This window comes from Besnoitia besnoiti, chromosome II (genome assembly GCF_002563875.1).
Source record: "Besnoitia besnoiti strain Bb-Ger1 chromosome II, whole genome shotgun sequence".
Lineage (NCBI taxonomy): Eukaryota > Apicomplexa > Conoidasida > Eucoccidiorida > Sarcocystidae > Besnoitia > Besnoitia besnoiti.
Window position 1 is genome coordinate 4,968,153 of NC_042357.1, and position 15,662 is coordinate 4,983,814.

Consider the following 15,662-nt stretch of genomic DNA (forward strand, 5'->3'; position numbering starts at 1 on the left):
ACACTCCTCAGAAAGAACTGATGCATAAATGAGATATAGCAGCAGTGCGTCCCCACTCTATCGTTCTTCGAGCCGCATTTGCGCAGCCTGGAGAAGACACCTGATACTGCGTCGGGGGCCTGCTGCGGCGCCATTGGGCCGCAGCGCGTCGCAGCCAGCCCGGCCGCCTCCTAGCTGCAACGTCTCCCACGCGATGGAATCCGCGACGGGACAAGGTTTGCCACGACGCAGCTCGGTCATGTCTTGCCAGTCCGTCGGGTAGCGGCCCCGGGGAAGGTCTGGAGCTCATCAGTAGATATTTTTGGCTGGCTGGTTCTTTCGGAGTCCAGACATTCTATACTCTTTTTATCTCACGGGCGTCATTGCCGGATACGCATACCACTCTGCATCTAGAGTGTGAACCTGGAAACAGACATCAGAGAATAACCACGATGGCGATGCATGTCTTCATATCAGCCACTTCGCTGGTGTTCGCTGCGTGGCTAGCGCATGGAGCAGACGGACTGTGGCAGCCCCATTCAAGTCCTCGGTCTCGGTCTGTCCTCAGTCTCCACCCTAACGGGCCTGGCGAGGATGCAATCCAAGCAGGGAAATTCCATGCAGACTTCTTTGAACTGAGGAATGAAGACTTGAAAGGCATGTCGTGGATTGAAGGGCCCGGCAGCGCCGGCGCACCACGCGAAGAGGCTACCCAACCCGCAGGACGATTTGCAAGGTTGTTTGAAAGGCTTCGTTGGGGGAAGCGGGCGAGGAGCGAACCGCCGGCTACGGACGAAACACCTGCAAGGCCTCGGTTGTCGATGGGGCAGAAACTTGCTCAGCACTTGCGGAGGGCACAGGCAGGGTTACGTCGCATCGCTCCCAAGTGGCTATCTCGTCTAAGGGCGAGAGTCCGAAACTGGTGGGCACCGGAGGGGCCTATTCCAGTTTTTCCCGAAAGCGAGCCTGAAGATCTTCTCGCCCGCCAAGTTGTACAACAACGGATGTGGCTATTAGAATTACGACGAAAGCGGGACCTTGGAGGCAGTCAAGAGACACCTGTCGCTTCAGTGACTGTAACCTCAGCGTCCACGGGTGGAACGAAGCAGCTGAAGGTTGGCCCGCTTTTCTGGAAGGGTGACGACGGGTTTGTGATGTACTCGGCGGAGGACGTAGAAACAGGCGAAGAACTTGTTTTGAAGGCCGTGACCGCGCACGGGGCAGATACAACAGCAAGCGTGGCGGTATTGCAGGCTGAGGCGTCATGTCTGAAAAACCTTCAGAACATCAACACCCCTCAAGAAGCTCGAGACCGGTTGCGGTTTCTGCTCCCCGACGACACGTTCACTGTGGCAGAGGCGCCGCCGGCTAAGGCGTTATCCTTGTCATTTTCAGAGGCGCCGGTAGCGAACTTTTTCCTTCGCATGCCCAAACCGGTGACAACCCTCCTCGCGTACCTCCAGGCGATGGAGAAAGGCGTATTTCACGGAAGCGACCACAGGCCGCTCCAGCATCTGCTGACCCTTCGTGTCATACGGCTGGCGGCGATCCTGCAGACGCAAGGACTTGTGCACGGCGGGTTCACGCCTGATAATCTTCTCATGATGCCCGATGGCCGATTGATGCTAAGCGGGTTTGGCGTCGTGCGAAAGAATGGATCCGTGGGCCCGGTGACAGATGTGAAGCCAACATATGCGCCTCCGGGATTTATGCGTGGCGGCAAGACCGTGAAATACACTTACGCGCTCAATGCATGGCAGCTGGGGCTGACTATCCATCAGATCTGGTGCTCTAGGCTGCCATTCCGCCTGAAGACGCCGGGTATGTCGCGCGCCGGAAACAGGCCAAGCATGGATCGGCCGGGATACAATATTTTTTATTTCGATGACTGTGATGTTATTCCTTCCCCCGTAGAAGGACTTATTAAAAAGCTCCTGCACTTCCGCGGCTGGCGCCGTATGCTCGCTCTGTCAGCCTTCCGCAGCTCTGAATATGAAGCGATCAGACGTGATGTTGACTCACTGTTCGAAAGCTATAAGGCAGACCTACGCCAGGAGGAGGTGTCGGCTCAGCCCCAGGTCCCCCGACCGGGGCGGCGGATAGCCAGCAAACGCTGGGCGAGAGTCAACAAGCGGTGGGCGAGGAGGCAGCTAGCATGCCGCGCCTATCGACAAGTCCCAGAGAAGGTGACGCTGAATCGATGACGGTGTCCAGCAAACCCATTGCAGATGAGGGAGCCCCCACAGATTTAAGTGGTGAGGGAGACCAGCTCGAGAAATACTTTTCGGCTCAGCCTCCTGTCTCCGCCACCGGGTCCCCAGCGACTGATAGTCAGCAAATGCAGGGCGAAGACGGTGCTAGCATGCCGCTGTCATCGGCAGGCCCAGGAGAGAGTGAGCCGGGAGCAATGGCTCTACCTGGCGATCCGGGCACGGAGTGAGGTCCCCTCGCAGATTCGAGTGGTGCGTCCCTTTCAGGAACGCAGGAATGAAGAAGCACCAAGCAAGCATGGCTTTGCAGCTCGAGTCCTCGGTCCCCTATCACACTTCTTTGTTAGCCATTCTTTATATCACTTGTTGCGCATCCGAAAGTCCTTGCAGGGATTCGTCGTTGGTGACGCCCACACCCAACGCGATTGTTGATGTGCCGTGCCGGCGAAACGTTCGTCACTGGGGTGAGAAAAATGCGTTCCGCGTGTTACGAAGGGTGGATGCGCGGCTCCTCTGTGGATGTCTTTGTTTCAATAGAGTTTTTGCTGTTCACTGGTGATTGAATTACCTCGAAATTAGCAACGTTCAACTCGCAGTGAACGGTTTTCGAGTCGAAGGTCTGTTTCCGGTTTCTATGGCTTTCGCAAAGCAGAAAGGCATGTGTGCTGCACGCACCAGGATCGCCTCGTCGCTTAACAGGGTCTAAAGGACTAAGTTACTATCTATTGTTGAAACGGCGCATTGCCAGGCAAAGCGCAGCCGTCCCTTCTCCGTAACACGCTCAAGAGCAGTACAGAGGTAGTCTATACTCCTTAGCAGAGGCCTCATGTCTACCTGCGTCATAGGGTTACACTGGTGTAGCCTCCAAAGTGAAGCATAAATCAGCCGCCGTGACTACAGAGAGTGTCCTCAGGTATCTGGCACCACATCAGCTAGAGACGTTATTCGGTCCAAGTCCAACATTCTGTTCAATACTGACGGGCTAATTTCACTTCTCCTGCCAGCCGTCGGGTGCCGCAAGAATACAAAATTTTGCCTCGTGCGTTGACCTAGCTTTAAGACTGTCCCCCCCCCCCCCCCTCCCCAGCAACAGGCGCCTGTTGTGTGGCCTGCGCGGAGAAGATGGGCCAGATATCACTGGCTATTCCTGCTAAGTGTAGATCCGTGACCACTCTTTCCCTGCTACCGGCGCTGCACTGGTCGGATGAATACGTGCGTTTGGAAATTTACTCCCCGCACACCTGCAGTACCAAATTATCCCAGGAGGAGCCACAGGATACGCATATCGTTCACGAGACCTACCCTGCCTGCCTACGCACAGAAACTTGCACCTCGAGATTCAGAAACGAGGATGGCTGTCTGCGGACTGGCCGAACAGCAGAAAGCCCGTAGATTCGCGCAAACGCTGACCATGCAGGCGCATTGACGCGAGCGACGATATCGCCACGTGGGCAGAAACGCGTGAAAGACACCGACACGATGACTTATGCGGCACTGTTCGTTTTCTGCTTCACAACGTCTTCCTCGTTGAAGAAAGGCTCTTCCCTTCCGTGTGTCTGTCCCATCTCCCTCCCATTTGCCTCTTATTGGCTCTCGAATGACAGACTCGTAGTGTCGACAGGCAGGCACGCACACGTCTTCTTTGCGTTTGCATACTCTGACAGCCGCGCTGAATGGCCATGAGTGATAACTCGTTTGTACGCGAGGAGGGTCTGAACACCCACGGCAGGTGCGTCAGAGAACGAAGGGAATACGGTTTCGAACCAAGTACATAATCGCATCCGAGGGTTTAGCGTGGAGGCAACTGCGGAGATGCCGATGCGCATGTCGCATCACGCGCGACGGAACCAGCAGGCCGCTGTCTGCATGCAAAGCTCTACCCGGATGCATACATACAAATATATATATATATACATATATATACACACACGACGAAGTGTCGAGACGCAGAGAAGCTGAGCCGTTTGTCCGTCTAGACAGGTCGTGCATCGATTCATCATCATCATCTCGCATGCGTATACGTGCAAGTGAAATACAGACACGTACAGTTACGAACAGTTGGCATCAGAGCCTATGCTCTTCAGCGGCCCGGTGCCACATCCGCGGTCGCCGCCAGCTATTGTCTGTGAATGGCCTCCTCGTGCAGAAACGAACAAATACACGCATGCGTGCATGCATGAGGCTCTCCGCCTCAGTACAGGGGACCGCGCCTGCGACTTGGTGAGACTGAGCGAATCGTCCAGCGGCCGACGTTTTGATTCATTGATGCATGCGCGTGCGCTGCCGTGTTGCAGGCGAGCTGTCAGCCGTCTCGTTCACCGTCTAGCCGCATTCGGTGTGAGGCGGTATGCGGCGAGCGACCTGAATCCTCTGCGAAAAGGTGTATTTCTCCGTTTTTCTGAGACGCCTGGTGGACGCTGCCGTTCTCTCCCGCGCCATGCTCTCGGCCGAGGCTCTCGCGCAGGAGCCTTCCGTCGAGCAGCTCGCAGCCCCGCACGCGCGCGCCTCGCACTGACGCAGGCGACGTGGGCGAGCAGGCAGAAGACAGCGAGTGGCTTTGTCGCCGGCGGAACTCGAATGGAGACATCGAGGCAGAAAAGGCACTGTGTCGATCGAACGCCTCCTCCTGCCCTGCGCAGCCTCTCTCGCGCTCGCGCTCCTGGCCTTCCTGCGCAACTGGAAACAGAGGAAAGGACGCAAGCGTTTTGTCGTGAAACGCGGGGGGCAGGGCCCAAGTCGGCGAGGAACAGCGCGAAGCTTCGCCCATGGAGGTCTCATCGATCGTCGCGCTGCTCTCCGGAGACAGCGTGTCCACCGGGCAAGCAGCCGCCAACGAGGAAATCAAACAAATCCCGCCATCCCCCCACAGACGCGGACTGCGCGAGGACGAACCTGAAGCCGCAGAGACACCGCACACGCGAACGCGGGGCCCTACGAAGGCGTTTCCTCCTTCGCTAAATAAAATAGACTGTATAGTCGAAACATCATTATTATTAACAATAGACCCCAAATACGAGAAAGTCAGATAATAATAAAATAATTTACTTTGCAAACGCACCCGAGCATACACATCCATATACATACATCTACATATATACATATAGGTGTATATGTATAGACGTGTAAGTGTGAGTGGTATTTCGAGACGCGTGTATGCGCGTACGCACCGAGGACCGCACGCGTTGCCGCAGGCAGACATTCCGTATCAACGCATGCGAGTCTCTCACGCGCGGCGCGTTTGGCGCCGGGCGCCTCCTACTCCGGCCTACCGCGTCGTCGCGTGGGAGTAGCCAGGGCGAGTCTTGACGGCCGCAGATTCGTCGCGCGCTTCGCCGCAGCCTCAAAGAACAACTTGTCGTCGCCGATGGTCTGAAAAGGAAAGACACGGCAGCGAAGACACCATCCCCTAAACCCTACCTCCTGAACTCGAGGCCCAACTCAGCGGTAACCAACGAACCGCGGCGGGAGGGCGAAGAAGGCGACGCGCGCCGACGCGACGCCGGCGAACCCAGCGCGCGGACTAGGAAGCAAGGAAGGGGGCAGCAGAAGACGCACGCTCACAGACTCCACCGGTTTAACAAGTCAAACTCTACCCGGGAAGCGACCATTAACATATACAGCTGAGAGCCTCAACTTGGGTGCCACCACTGCCCAGAGGACGCAACGACGGTACGAAAGCCAGGCGCAGCAGGCCCCGCGCACGGAGAGGGCAAACGAGACACAAAAACCTGGGAGGCAAGAGAGGCCGAACCCAACAGAACCCGCATGATACGAGCTTGAGCAGAACGTAGTTTAGGTGTTGACCCTTGGAGATGTACAGCTCTCACCCTGGAGAGGAACAGGACCGCCTGCGCGTCCGGAGTCAGGGCAGCCACACGGCGGGGTGAATGAAGCACGGGAGGCGCCAAGAAAACCAAGCGACCTACTTTGAGCGCAGACATCCACTCGTCGCACTCGCGGGCGGTCGGCGGCCGAAACACGCAGGACGAGCGCGCGGAGAAGAAGCGCTTCCGCCTCTCCTGAGCCACAGCATAACGCACGCGGCGCCGTCTCTCCACTTCGACTGGCGCAGCCAAGTACTCGTCACACCTCTGGCCTCCTGGGGAGCGCTGCCGAAAGCTGGCCGTACCTCCCTCACACCTGTCAAACTCTACACGCACCAAGTGTGCGCAACTCAGATAAACATAAAGACACGTTTCTGCTACTGTGGCGACGACTGACTACCTGCACACCCTGAAGGGTTAGGTAACCTCGCACTGCCTCAAGCGAGAGCTGTGACAAATCTAAACTTGCTGTGCAGGAATGAACACGCAGCACAGCAGTTTTTTGTGAGCCGCCCCTCTCGGGAGGGCGATCGGATGCGTTCTACGCTCTGATACCCGTGCATGCATCACGAGTTGCTGAGTTGTCAACTCGCGGTAAGGCCGCATTTTGTCACACGCGTGCGCATCGTCGCGCGTTCGCCTACTCGGATTTCAATCGTCGCCACCTTCTGGTCTCGCATCTTGCACTTGCGGACCTGTGAAGGCAAAGCACCGCCGCAGGAGCATTGGTGAGCACGCAGGCAGACAGGGCCGCGCGCCGCCCCCAACGCGTCAAGGGTGCCCGCGCCCCGAAAAAAAATGAGAAAAAACAACCTGAGGCCAGCCGCAGCGAGCGAGATGACGCACATGCATGGCCCGCCCAGCCCGCCCTCGACAATGCCACGCACCCCCGCGTACATATCTATAGAAAAGTGACACATATAAATATCCAAATATAGATGAAGTGACACGAGTTCCGGCCTAGTGCAACGGCGTTCGCTGCTAAACCATAAACTCTTTCCCTCGTTGGACAGGCGCGAGGCGCCGGCCGGCGTCCGTGCGTGGCGCCCGCCCCGCCGGAGGCGTGCGCCCCCTTTCGAGCTCTCTGAGCTCTTGGGGCGCGAGACCCGCAGGCCCGCGGCTGCAGCTTCTCGGCTGCGGCTCACCTCGGCCTTGGCGAGGCAGATGCTCCAGCAGGCGGAGCGTGCCTCGAGTGCGTCGTCCGACTGCTTGAACATGTGAAGGAAGCGGTCCCAGGTGAGCAAGAGGTAGCCTGCGCGCCACTTGTGCGAGAAGCCCGAGAAGGCGCTGCCCGCGCCGCCCGCCCCGGCCTGCCGCTCCACCAGCGCCTCCTTGAAGACCAGGTGACTCGCAGGCAGCGGGCCATACTGCAGCTGCTTCGCCAACTGAGCAATCAGCGGGCACTTCACGCACGCCGGCAGCGTCAGCGCGTCCACGAACGCCCGCCCCTCCGCCGAAACCGCGTCAAACAGACCTGAACGCCCGAGCGCATCGACGGACGACAGACGGACCGCGAGCTCAGATCTGAGAGACGCGTCAGGTGCCTCAAAAATAGAGCCCGAGACGCTCAAACGGATACAATGGCCGCCACAGTTGGTTTAAAAAGCAAAACGAAATTGCACGGAAAGATTCACGCCCTTGAGCGTCCGAGGACCGGCTTGGCTCACCGCAGCTTTTCAGAAGCGAGCGCACCGCGTTGACATCCTCGTGTTCCTCCTCGGTGGGTCGCCTGCGTCGGTCTTTGTCTCTCTCCACGCCTGGCGCGGCGGCGCGTTCCTCGCCCGCGGCGGAGAAGGCGCGCGACGCCCCGAGGCTCTCCGCCGTCTGCGCCTGTCTCGAGACGGGCTCCTCTCGCTCTGGCGCGTACGCGTCTCTCCCGGCGCGAGGGGAGCCACCAAGCGCCTCATGTTCGCTCAGTCGGTGTCCTCTGTCGTCCGCTCCTTGTCTGCCGTCGTCTGCTCGGCCTTCTCCGTCGCTTCCGCTCGCTTCGTCTGCGCGTCTCCTTCGCCCGCGGGCGGCGCTGCGCCGGCTCAGCAGGGTGCCGGAGGGAGCAGCGTCTCCGAAGTCGTCGGGCCCTTCCTCGCGGCGCCCACTGCGCGCGCGCTCGGCTTCTTCCTCGGTCGACGCGCCATCTGGAACATCGGCGAACTGCGCCGTGTCCACGAGGTCGCTGTGCGTCGGCTTCGAGTAGGACGCGCTCTGTCGGGTGCGCGCTCGGGAGCGCTTGGCGCTCTTCTCGCTGCGCCTGCGCCGCTCGAGGCGCTCCACGCCGCCGCCCGCTCCGAAGGAAGGTGAGCTCGGCGGGGAGGTGCTTTCGAGGCCGCGCGACGCCAAGCTGCCGTCGAGCGCCGGTCCCTGCGCGGAGACGTACGCGGGAAAGTCCTTGGTGCACCACAGCTCGCGGCGCTTCTCGCGAAGCAGATACGCATTCTCCTGCTGACTCTGCCGCAGGCGGTCGGCGATCTGAGAAACGGCCGACGCCGGCGAAGAGCTGAGCGCCGGGCGAGCCGCCACACCCGACGAGAAGGGCGCAAAGCCGCCCGCCCCTGCTGGCGGCAGCCGGCGCACGACCTCGGCCGAGGAGACGAGCCCAAAGTCCGGAGACGAAGGAGAAAACAGAAGCGAGTCTCTTCTCGAAGTCGAAAACGCAGAGGAAGGCGACTCTGCGCGCAGGCACACGCACGCCATCGAAAACCCAGCCGCATGCGTCGCGGCTCACACAAACGGCGGCGGCGCCAGGATCCAGTCCGCTGTCGACCCTATGAACCCGCCACGCAGAGGGGACGCGTCAGCTCGACTGACAACAGGATGCGATGAATACGAAGAAGAGAGAAATACAACGTCTCCCCGTGCGTGCACGCGCGTAGGTATGCAGAGGGAGATTCGTTCGGACTCCTGTCTGTTTCTGGACGGCCTTTCAACTGCGAATGCGCACGCATGACGCGGTGCCTTTACGGCAGGCTAGAGAAGGAAAGAAGCCGCGAACAGGCGATAGAGCGACGCCCTTTGCGCCGAGTGCTGGGCAGAAAAGTCTCATTCGCTCACCGAGGATGTCTGAGACTCTGTCGAGAGTTAGAAGGACGACGGAGAGGCAACTTTGAAGCTTCAGGAGGAACGACTGAAGCACATGCCGCAGCGTGTCGCAGCGCCACTCTGGGAGAAGAGAGAAAAGAGAAAAGCCCAGACAGCCACGCGCGTGGAGAAAGCGAAGCAAGTGGACTGACAGAAGAGGCGAGTTCGCGAGGGCGGAAGACGAGGCTCTGGAAAACACACGGACTAGCGACCGTAGAATGTAGAGACAGGCAAGCGTGGAAGACACACACAGGGCACACACAGGGCCCACTCAATACCTGCAGGATTAGTAGAACCATTTAACTGAAAGTATAAGATGTGTATTACAACTGGAATGCAACCTATGGGCGAGACGCTCACGTGCACGTGCGACAAGGAGGACACTCCACGACACACCAGAGACTTGCGCGGTCTCGAGAGCCCGTGGGAAACCAAAAATAGGGGAACTCCGTGGGGCGTCTGCGTGTGCCCTACTTTCCAAGCACTGGAGTTCAAAGAGGCAGCAGAGAAGCGCCCGCACGTGGATGAGCTCCTCCTGTTGAGCTTTCTGAGCCTGCAGAACGAAGAGCCCCACACAGGCGAATCTACGAGCGTGCCGCTTTATACCGTACCTGAGAAATGGTACTTTTTAGCATATTATGCGGTGTTGAAAGTGAGCCCATCCAAAGCTGCCGCGTGGCGGATGTCGAAAGATACGTGTGCGTGCGGGGTGCCCACCATACACCAACACCCTAATCTAGACGTTTGTGCATGCGCCAGCCTAAGCTGTCACGTGCAGCTATGACTGTTCACTTACAACTCCCGCAGAGGCAACCCGTGCAGAGTCACATAAATACAAACGCATGCAACAACGACACTTTGAGGCATACGGCTTCGCACGAGAGACCAGACGAGACGGCATTCCGTCTATTGCGTTTGGTGAATCGAGACGGCGCGGCTCCTGAAGACCAATCAGCCCGTCTGCTTACTGCCGCCGCGAACTTCCGCTCAAGCAACCAAGTGCACTGAGGGCTCTTGCGGGTCGCCCCTGCCCCGCCGGTCGCGCCGCCTGCGGGCCCGGTCCCTTGGGCTCCACCGGCCTGGCCTTCGCCTGTGTTCAACGCGTGGAGAGTGTCCTGCAGAGGCGCAGGAAAACAGAAAGACAGAGGTGTTTCAGGGCCGCGGAAAGCCGCGAACATCACGCCTCGCTATATGCCATCTACCACCTGTGAAGGCGCCCGCTTACTGCACACGGGGAGGCAGATCTCAAGAAAGCATCTGGTATGCCCTCGCGCTGTCCGGGGACACCACAATCCGCAAGTTGCGCGTCGCTCCTGTGCGTCTATACGAGCCGCTGAGCTTTCAGGCGAGCCGCAAAAATGCAGGCACGAGGACGTGGCACCCCTGGGTGCGCAGCTGCTCAGAGGACGCCGCGGGGGAGCACAGCGAAACAGGCGACGAGGAGAATGAGGACAGCACGGGATGCGGCGAGTCGGGCCTCAACGAGAGAAGCGACACGAGGACGTGGGCGCCGAGGCAGAGAGCCAGAGACGAGTCCGCACTGAGCCGAGAGAACGATGCGAGAAGACACAAGAAAGCGAACTAAGCAGCGCCGCCGCGAGGGAAGACCCGAAAGCACGAACTCGCAAAGGGTTCCTCGCGTCTCCAGTCTTACCCGGGAAGACTCTTCACAGGCTTGTTCGTACGTAATCCACGCCTGCCGGCAGGCCTCATCGGCTTTCAGGGCCTGCAGGCGATACTGTAGACAGGGACGCGCGCAAAGACACAGAGAGGACAAGGGGTTAGATGCCGCGACAAGAAGAGCTCCCACAAAGGATTCGATACAGCCGCCATGGGCGTTTTGCAGTCCCCCTGTATTTGGGAGTTGCTTGCGCCTCCATCTCTGTCATGCGTTGTGCCTCGATCCCGCCGCCCCTGGCGTCCAAGGTCTCTAGAACCTGCGTGGGCGTCGGCATGCCTGCAGAGCGTGTTGAGGGATGCGAGAACTTATTGTCTTGAGTCTTTTTCTCTCCCCCGGCTCCGAGCGTTGGCTTTTCAACCATTTGCGTGTTGTACGCGTGTCTGTTCTCTTGCGTCTGTGTGTTTCACAGTTGCTCGTCACGCGGGCTGTGGCGTGAGGTCTCCGGCTCCGGTGTGTGGCTCCTCTGGAAGGCGTGTGCGCGCTTCTCACCTTCTTGACGGTGTCGAGGTGCTTCGCTGCCGTCCGCTGGTACTCGGTGCAGAGCTTTTGAAGAAAGTTCTGCACGAGCTCGGCGTCGACAAAGCTGCCGAGGAGTTCGCTTTGCAGTGCTGTCTGTTGATTCATTTCGAGGAGGCCGAGGAGCCAGGAGCTGGAGGACATCGAAGGGAAGAGCGTGTCCTGCACGGCCTGCTGGGTCTGCCCACACACGACCAGTTGCCGTTTCTTCTCGCTCTCGCCCTTCTTGTCCTCGTCGGAGCCCTTGCCTTTTTCGATTTCCCTTCTGGACAAGCCCGTCTCGGCCTCCGCCCCTGCGTCGCCCTCCGCGCCTCCCCGCTGACTGTCTTCGCCTGCGCCGCCTGCACACCCGCCCAGGCTGGTCGCCGACGCACTCTTTTTCCTGTCCCCGACGGACAAGCCGTCCCCCGAGGAGCTAGTTTTCTTTGCGGCGGTCGAGCCGCTTCTGCCAGACCCAGACTCGTGCCCCGTCGAGCCGAGCGAAGGCCGACCAAACTGCGGAGTGAGCTGCGACAGAAACGACGCTGCAGATCCCCACTTGTTGGCCTTCTGCCACGACACGCCGCCCGCGGGCCCCCGGTGCCCCGGGCGCTTCCCGCCCTTCGCGTCGTCCCCCGACGCCCCCCCTGGTGGTGTCTCCGAGCCGCCCGCCAGAACCCCCGTTCCGGGGGCCGATACGGGTCGGGCCCGGTCCGGGTCGGAAGAGACACCTGTCTCCGCAGACTTCCACGCGCCAGAAAGCGGGCAACCCGTCGACGCCGTCGACGTGTCGGAGCACGCCGTGAACGGGCCAGACGTGAGGGAGGACGGAGGCAGCGAAGACGAGGAGGAAGATATGGAGCGCGGATCAGACGACGGTGTGGCGTAAGCGTGCTGTGTTGAGAACGAGATTTCCTCTTTTCCATCTGTGTCGTTGAAAGAAGACGACTCCGCAAAAGAATCGATCGGCATGTCTTCGTACGTCGACCCGAAAGACGCACTGTGGGCGTCTTCGCTCTGCCGGCCTCGTTCTCCAGTGAGAGCATCGTCTTTTTTTTCTGTGGAAAGAGTAGGCTGACGGGTCGCGAGGCGCTGGCGGTCTCGCTCGTCAACTTCCCCGTCGCCGGGTTCGCCCTCCACGGAGACGCGAGACGAAGTTCGCCCTGTCTCGTCGCCTTTTCTTCGCATCCGCTCGCGCAGAGAGGACGAGAAGTCAGGAAAGAAAAACAGCGCCCCGGTTCGCTTCCGGCCTCCTTCTGAGGAGACCGAAGAACGTTTTCTGCACTCCGCGCCGTCGCTGGTCCTCCGCTCACCGTCCGGCGGCGTCCCTACACCTGAGTGGGACTCTTTCTTCAAAGCGTCCACCGCGCACGAGGAGAAAAACGTGGATCGCTGGCGTGTCTCCTCTGCATTTGCGCACGACGACAAACTCCTTCGGCGGCGGCTCGTCGCGTCTCCCTCGCCGCCGAACGCGCTCTCCCGGATTCCTTCTCGCGCTGTCGGCCCGCGGCCTGCCGCGTCGCCGCTGCGCGCCGTCGGGTCCGAGCACGCGCCACTCTCTGGGGCTGCGTCCTCCGCCCGCTTCCGTAGCTCCCGGGTCGTCTTCTCGCTTTGGAAGGCGCCGGCCTCTGCGGGTTTTTTCTCTCGCTGCGCGTCAAAGGGGTCGACGGCGGTCTTCGCCTGGAGCAGCGAGAACGGGTTTTGCTCGTGTTTGATGCGTCCCGACGCGACGCACTGCCGCAGCAGCTTCGCGAAGTCGCCCTCCGCCTTGGCCCGGGCGCGGAGGTACTTTGTCGTCTTGCGTGTGACTGCGACGCTCTGCTCCACTGTCGCCGCCAGCACGGCCGCCAGCACCGCGGTCAGACGCCCTACCGTCGTGCTCCGCGCCTCGCGGTCGCCCTCCCAGTCCTGCATCGGCAGCAGACAAATCTTCCGGCAGGCCACGGCCTGAAACAGACGCTCTGCGCTCTCACCGCCAGCGCCAGTATCCACATGAGCCGAGGGCGCTGACGCCGCCCCGCGAGGACACGCCATCCCGGGGGAGCCGGCGCAGGGACCGGCTGCGGTGGAGAGGACGAGGCCGTCGCGAGGGTGAGGGCGCGCTGCGACAGTGCAGAGTCGGTCGGGAGGGAGAAGGCGAAGGGCGAGTCGGCCTCGCGCTCGCCCGCCGACCGCGCGGAAGACGACAGCCTGCGCGAGAGCTTCCCAGATTCGAGGGAGTTGACCCGAGCGTCTCGCAACGGATCCGAACTCGACAGCGAATCAGGAAAGACGGACTCAAACAACGCCTGCCGCGGCCCCACGAAGGGCGAAGGCTCAACGGCAGGCGCTGCAGACTGAAAACTCTGCCATCCATCTTCCTCGGCTTGCCACCAAGGCGCATTCTTGTCTCCACTCGAGGGCCCTCCGTCCCCCCAGTCCGCGCCCGCGTGTGGCGCCTGCATGGACATCGCGGAGGAGGCGCAGATCCAGTCGACGTCGAACGCAAAGGCGTCGTTCTCGCCTCCTGCGTGATCCCGCTTCTCGAATTCTTCGGCGAAAGCCGCACCGCGCGCCTCGCCTTTGGCGCGTGCCGCCCCGTCCTGCCGGCTCCCCGCCGCCCCGCCAAAATCGCCTTCCTCCGTGCCACCCCTGCGCAGCTCTCGCAGGATTTTCTCTCCCTCTTCTTCCTCCCCCCCAGCAGGCACGTCGAACGCGGCAAAGGCCGCCTGCGCGCTCGGACTCGCTCTCCCCGCGGCCTCCCGCCCCTCGGCCCTCGCGCTGAAGCGGTCTCCCGGGGCTTGACCTGCCGAGGGCGAATCCACTCCGGGTGTATGTACACCTGGAGCGACGCCACACTCGCCCCCCGAAGTCCCGCGCCTTTCGTCTACCGGAATCCGCGAAGCAGAGGCCCGGGAGGGGATCGCAGAGGCGCCGACGAGCGCCGAGGCCGCTGTCCCGCCTGTCTCGATCTCGAGGTCAGCCGTCAGAAGGCTTGTTTCTGTCTCCTCCTCCCCAGCGGCTTCCCACAGCGCGACGACGTCCACAGCTTCTGGCGGCCCGCAGCCGCCGCGTGCGCGCGTCCACGCTCCTTCATGTGAGTCCGCGGGCAGGTCTGCGGCGCCTGGCGCGGTCGAGTCAGAAGCGCGCACCAAGGATGCAGACTGCACGAAGACGTCCCCCGCGGCGAGGGCGGCCTCGTCTAGGGGCGGACTGAAGGCAGAACCCTGCATGCTCGGTAACGTTGCGAAACACACGCGCGGCACACAGCGCACGCGGGCGCATGCTTCTCGCGTAAATGCTTGAAACGAAGCTGCAACGAGGACCGGAGCGTCAAGCAGCGGCGCAGATGACGAAACGGAGGAGTCCAGCCAAATCGCGGAGACAAAGGCATCGAATGCGTCTAGGAAGAGAGGGAGGGACGAAGACAAAGAGTTTGACGCGGAAACACGCAGAGCAACGCCACGAGAGGAAGCGCCGAAAAGCGCGAGGAAGTAAAGGGCACGGAAGGCCGGCACAGTTGTGAAGAGTGAAACAAGGAGATGCGGCAGGATAGAAGGAAAGAAGGAGGGGCGGAGAAGAAGGTGGATTTCGAAATATGGCGAGAAGAGACAAACAGTCGCGGGGGAATCTGGGCTAGCACACGGCCCGTTGAGTGCGTCAGGGCTCTCTCGGGGGAGGCAAGCGTAGACGGACAGGCGAAGTCTCTCTCAGAAAAGGAAAAAAACCGGAATCCGGGCGGAAAGAGATCGCGAAAGGAGCGGCGAAAACGGGTTATGACATGCTTGCAGAAGAGAAGGTCTGATAAGAACGTCGGGCAAGCTCTGCGAAGGCATGAGGACAGCTAGCCATGCGCTGCGACGCCTGTAACAAACGTGCGCGATCCTCTCGGATGCGTTGGAGCAACAAACGCAGAAGTCGCAGATCAAAGATGAAGGAGGACTGGGCGAGGCCCGTTCGACGCCTACAGCCGCCTCGGTGTAGTGGGTCCCTCGCCGGGCCGCTGCCGTTGGCCGCCAGGGTTCAAAAGCGAGTTGAAAAACCACGTCACTTTCACACATCGAGGTGGAGAGAAAATACAGGACCGCCGGAGAGACGCTGGTGCACGTCACCCTGTGGAGGCACCAGACCGTGCGAGAAAACGCAGAATGTTTAGCCTTGCTTCAGCAGAGGCGGGAGAGCTGTTTCTGGCGACGGCGCGCGAGACCTACGGCGAACTTCCGACCGAAGAGGCGCCCGGCGAGGGCCGGATGTGTGAAGCCCTGGCGGTAGGAGAGGAGAAAAACCGCGGAAAAGTTGCGAAAAGTTTTTTCTTGGGGTCAAACTCTCGAGGGTCGTGCCGCAGTCGAACGGAGAGCGATGTGCAGGCACCGCGCGCCTCTTGTCGCCTCGCTTTTTCGCACGGAGGGCGAACTCTACGAT

The 15,662-nt window shown here is 60.6% G+C and overlaps 2 protein-coding genes across 2 annotated transcripts; one reads left to right on the plus strand and one right to left on the minus strand.

Annotated features, from left to right (window-relative positions):
- Positions 1-431: 431 nt before the first annotated feature.
- Positions 432-2,183, plus strand: BESB_040440 (rhoptry kinase family protein (incomplete catalytic triad); the record flags this gene model as incomplete). The annotated part of the gene is made up of 1 exon (XM_029362630.1): positions 432-2,183. One exon carries the CDS (start codon positions 432-434, stop codon positions 2,181-2,183), a length of 1,752 nt encoding a protein of 583 aa, XP_029221595.1.
- Positions 2,184-4,491: 2,308 nt separating this feature from the next.
- Positions 4,492-14,473, minus strand: BESB_040450 (uncharacterized protein; the record flags this gene model as incomplete). Its single annotated transcript, XM_029362631.1, has 12 exons — positions 4,492-5,081; positions 5,459-5,558; positions 6,116-6,208; positions 6,658-6,708; positions 7,159-7,487; positions 7,681-8,676; positions 9,059-9,166; positions 9,560-9,638; positions 10,054-10,200; positions 10,740-10,823; positions 11,256-13,169; positions 13,235-14,473. 12 exons carry the CDS (start codon positions 14,471-14,473, stop codon positions 4,492-4,494), a joined length of 5,730 nt encoding a protein of 1,909 aa, XP_029221596.1.
- Between the last annotated feature and the right edge of the window lie 1,189 nt (positions 14,474-15,662).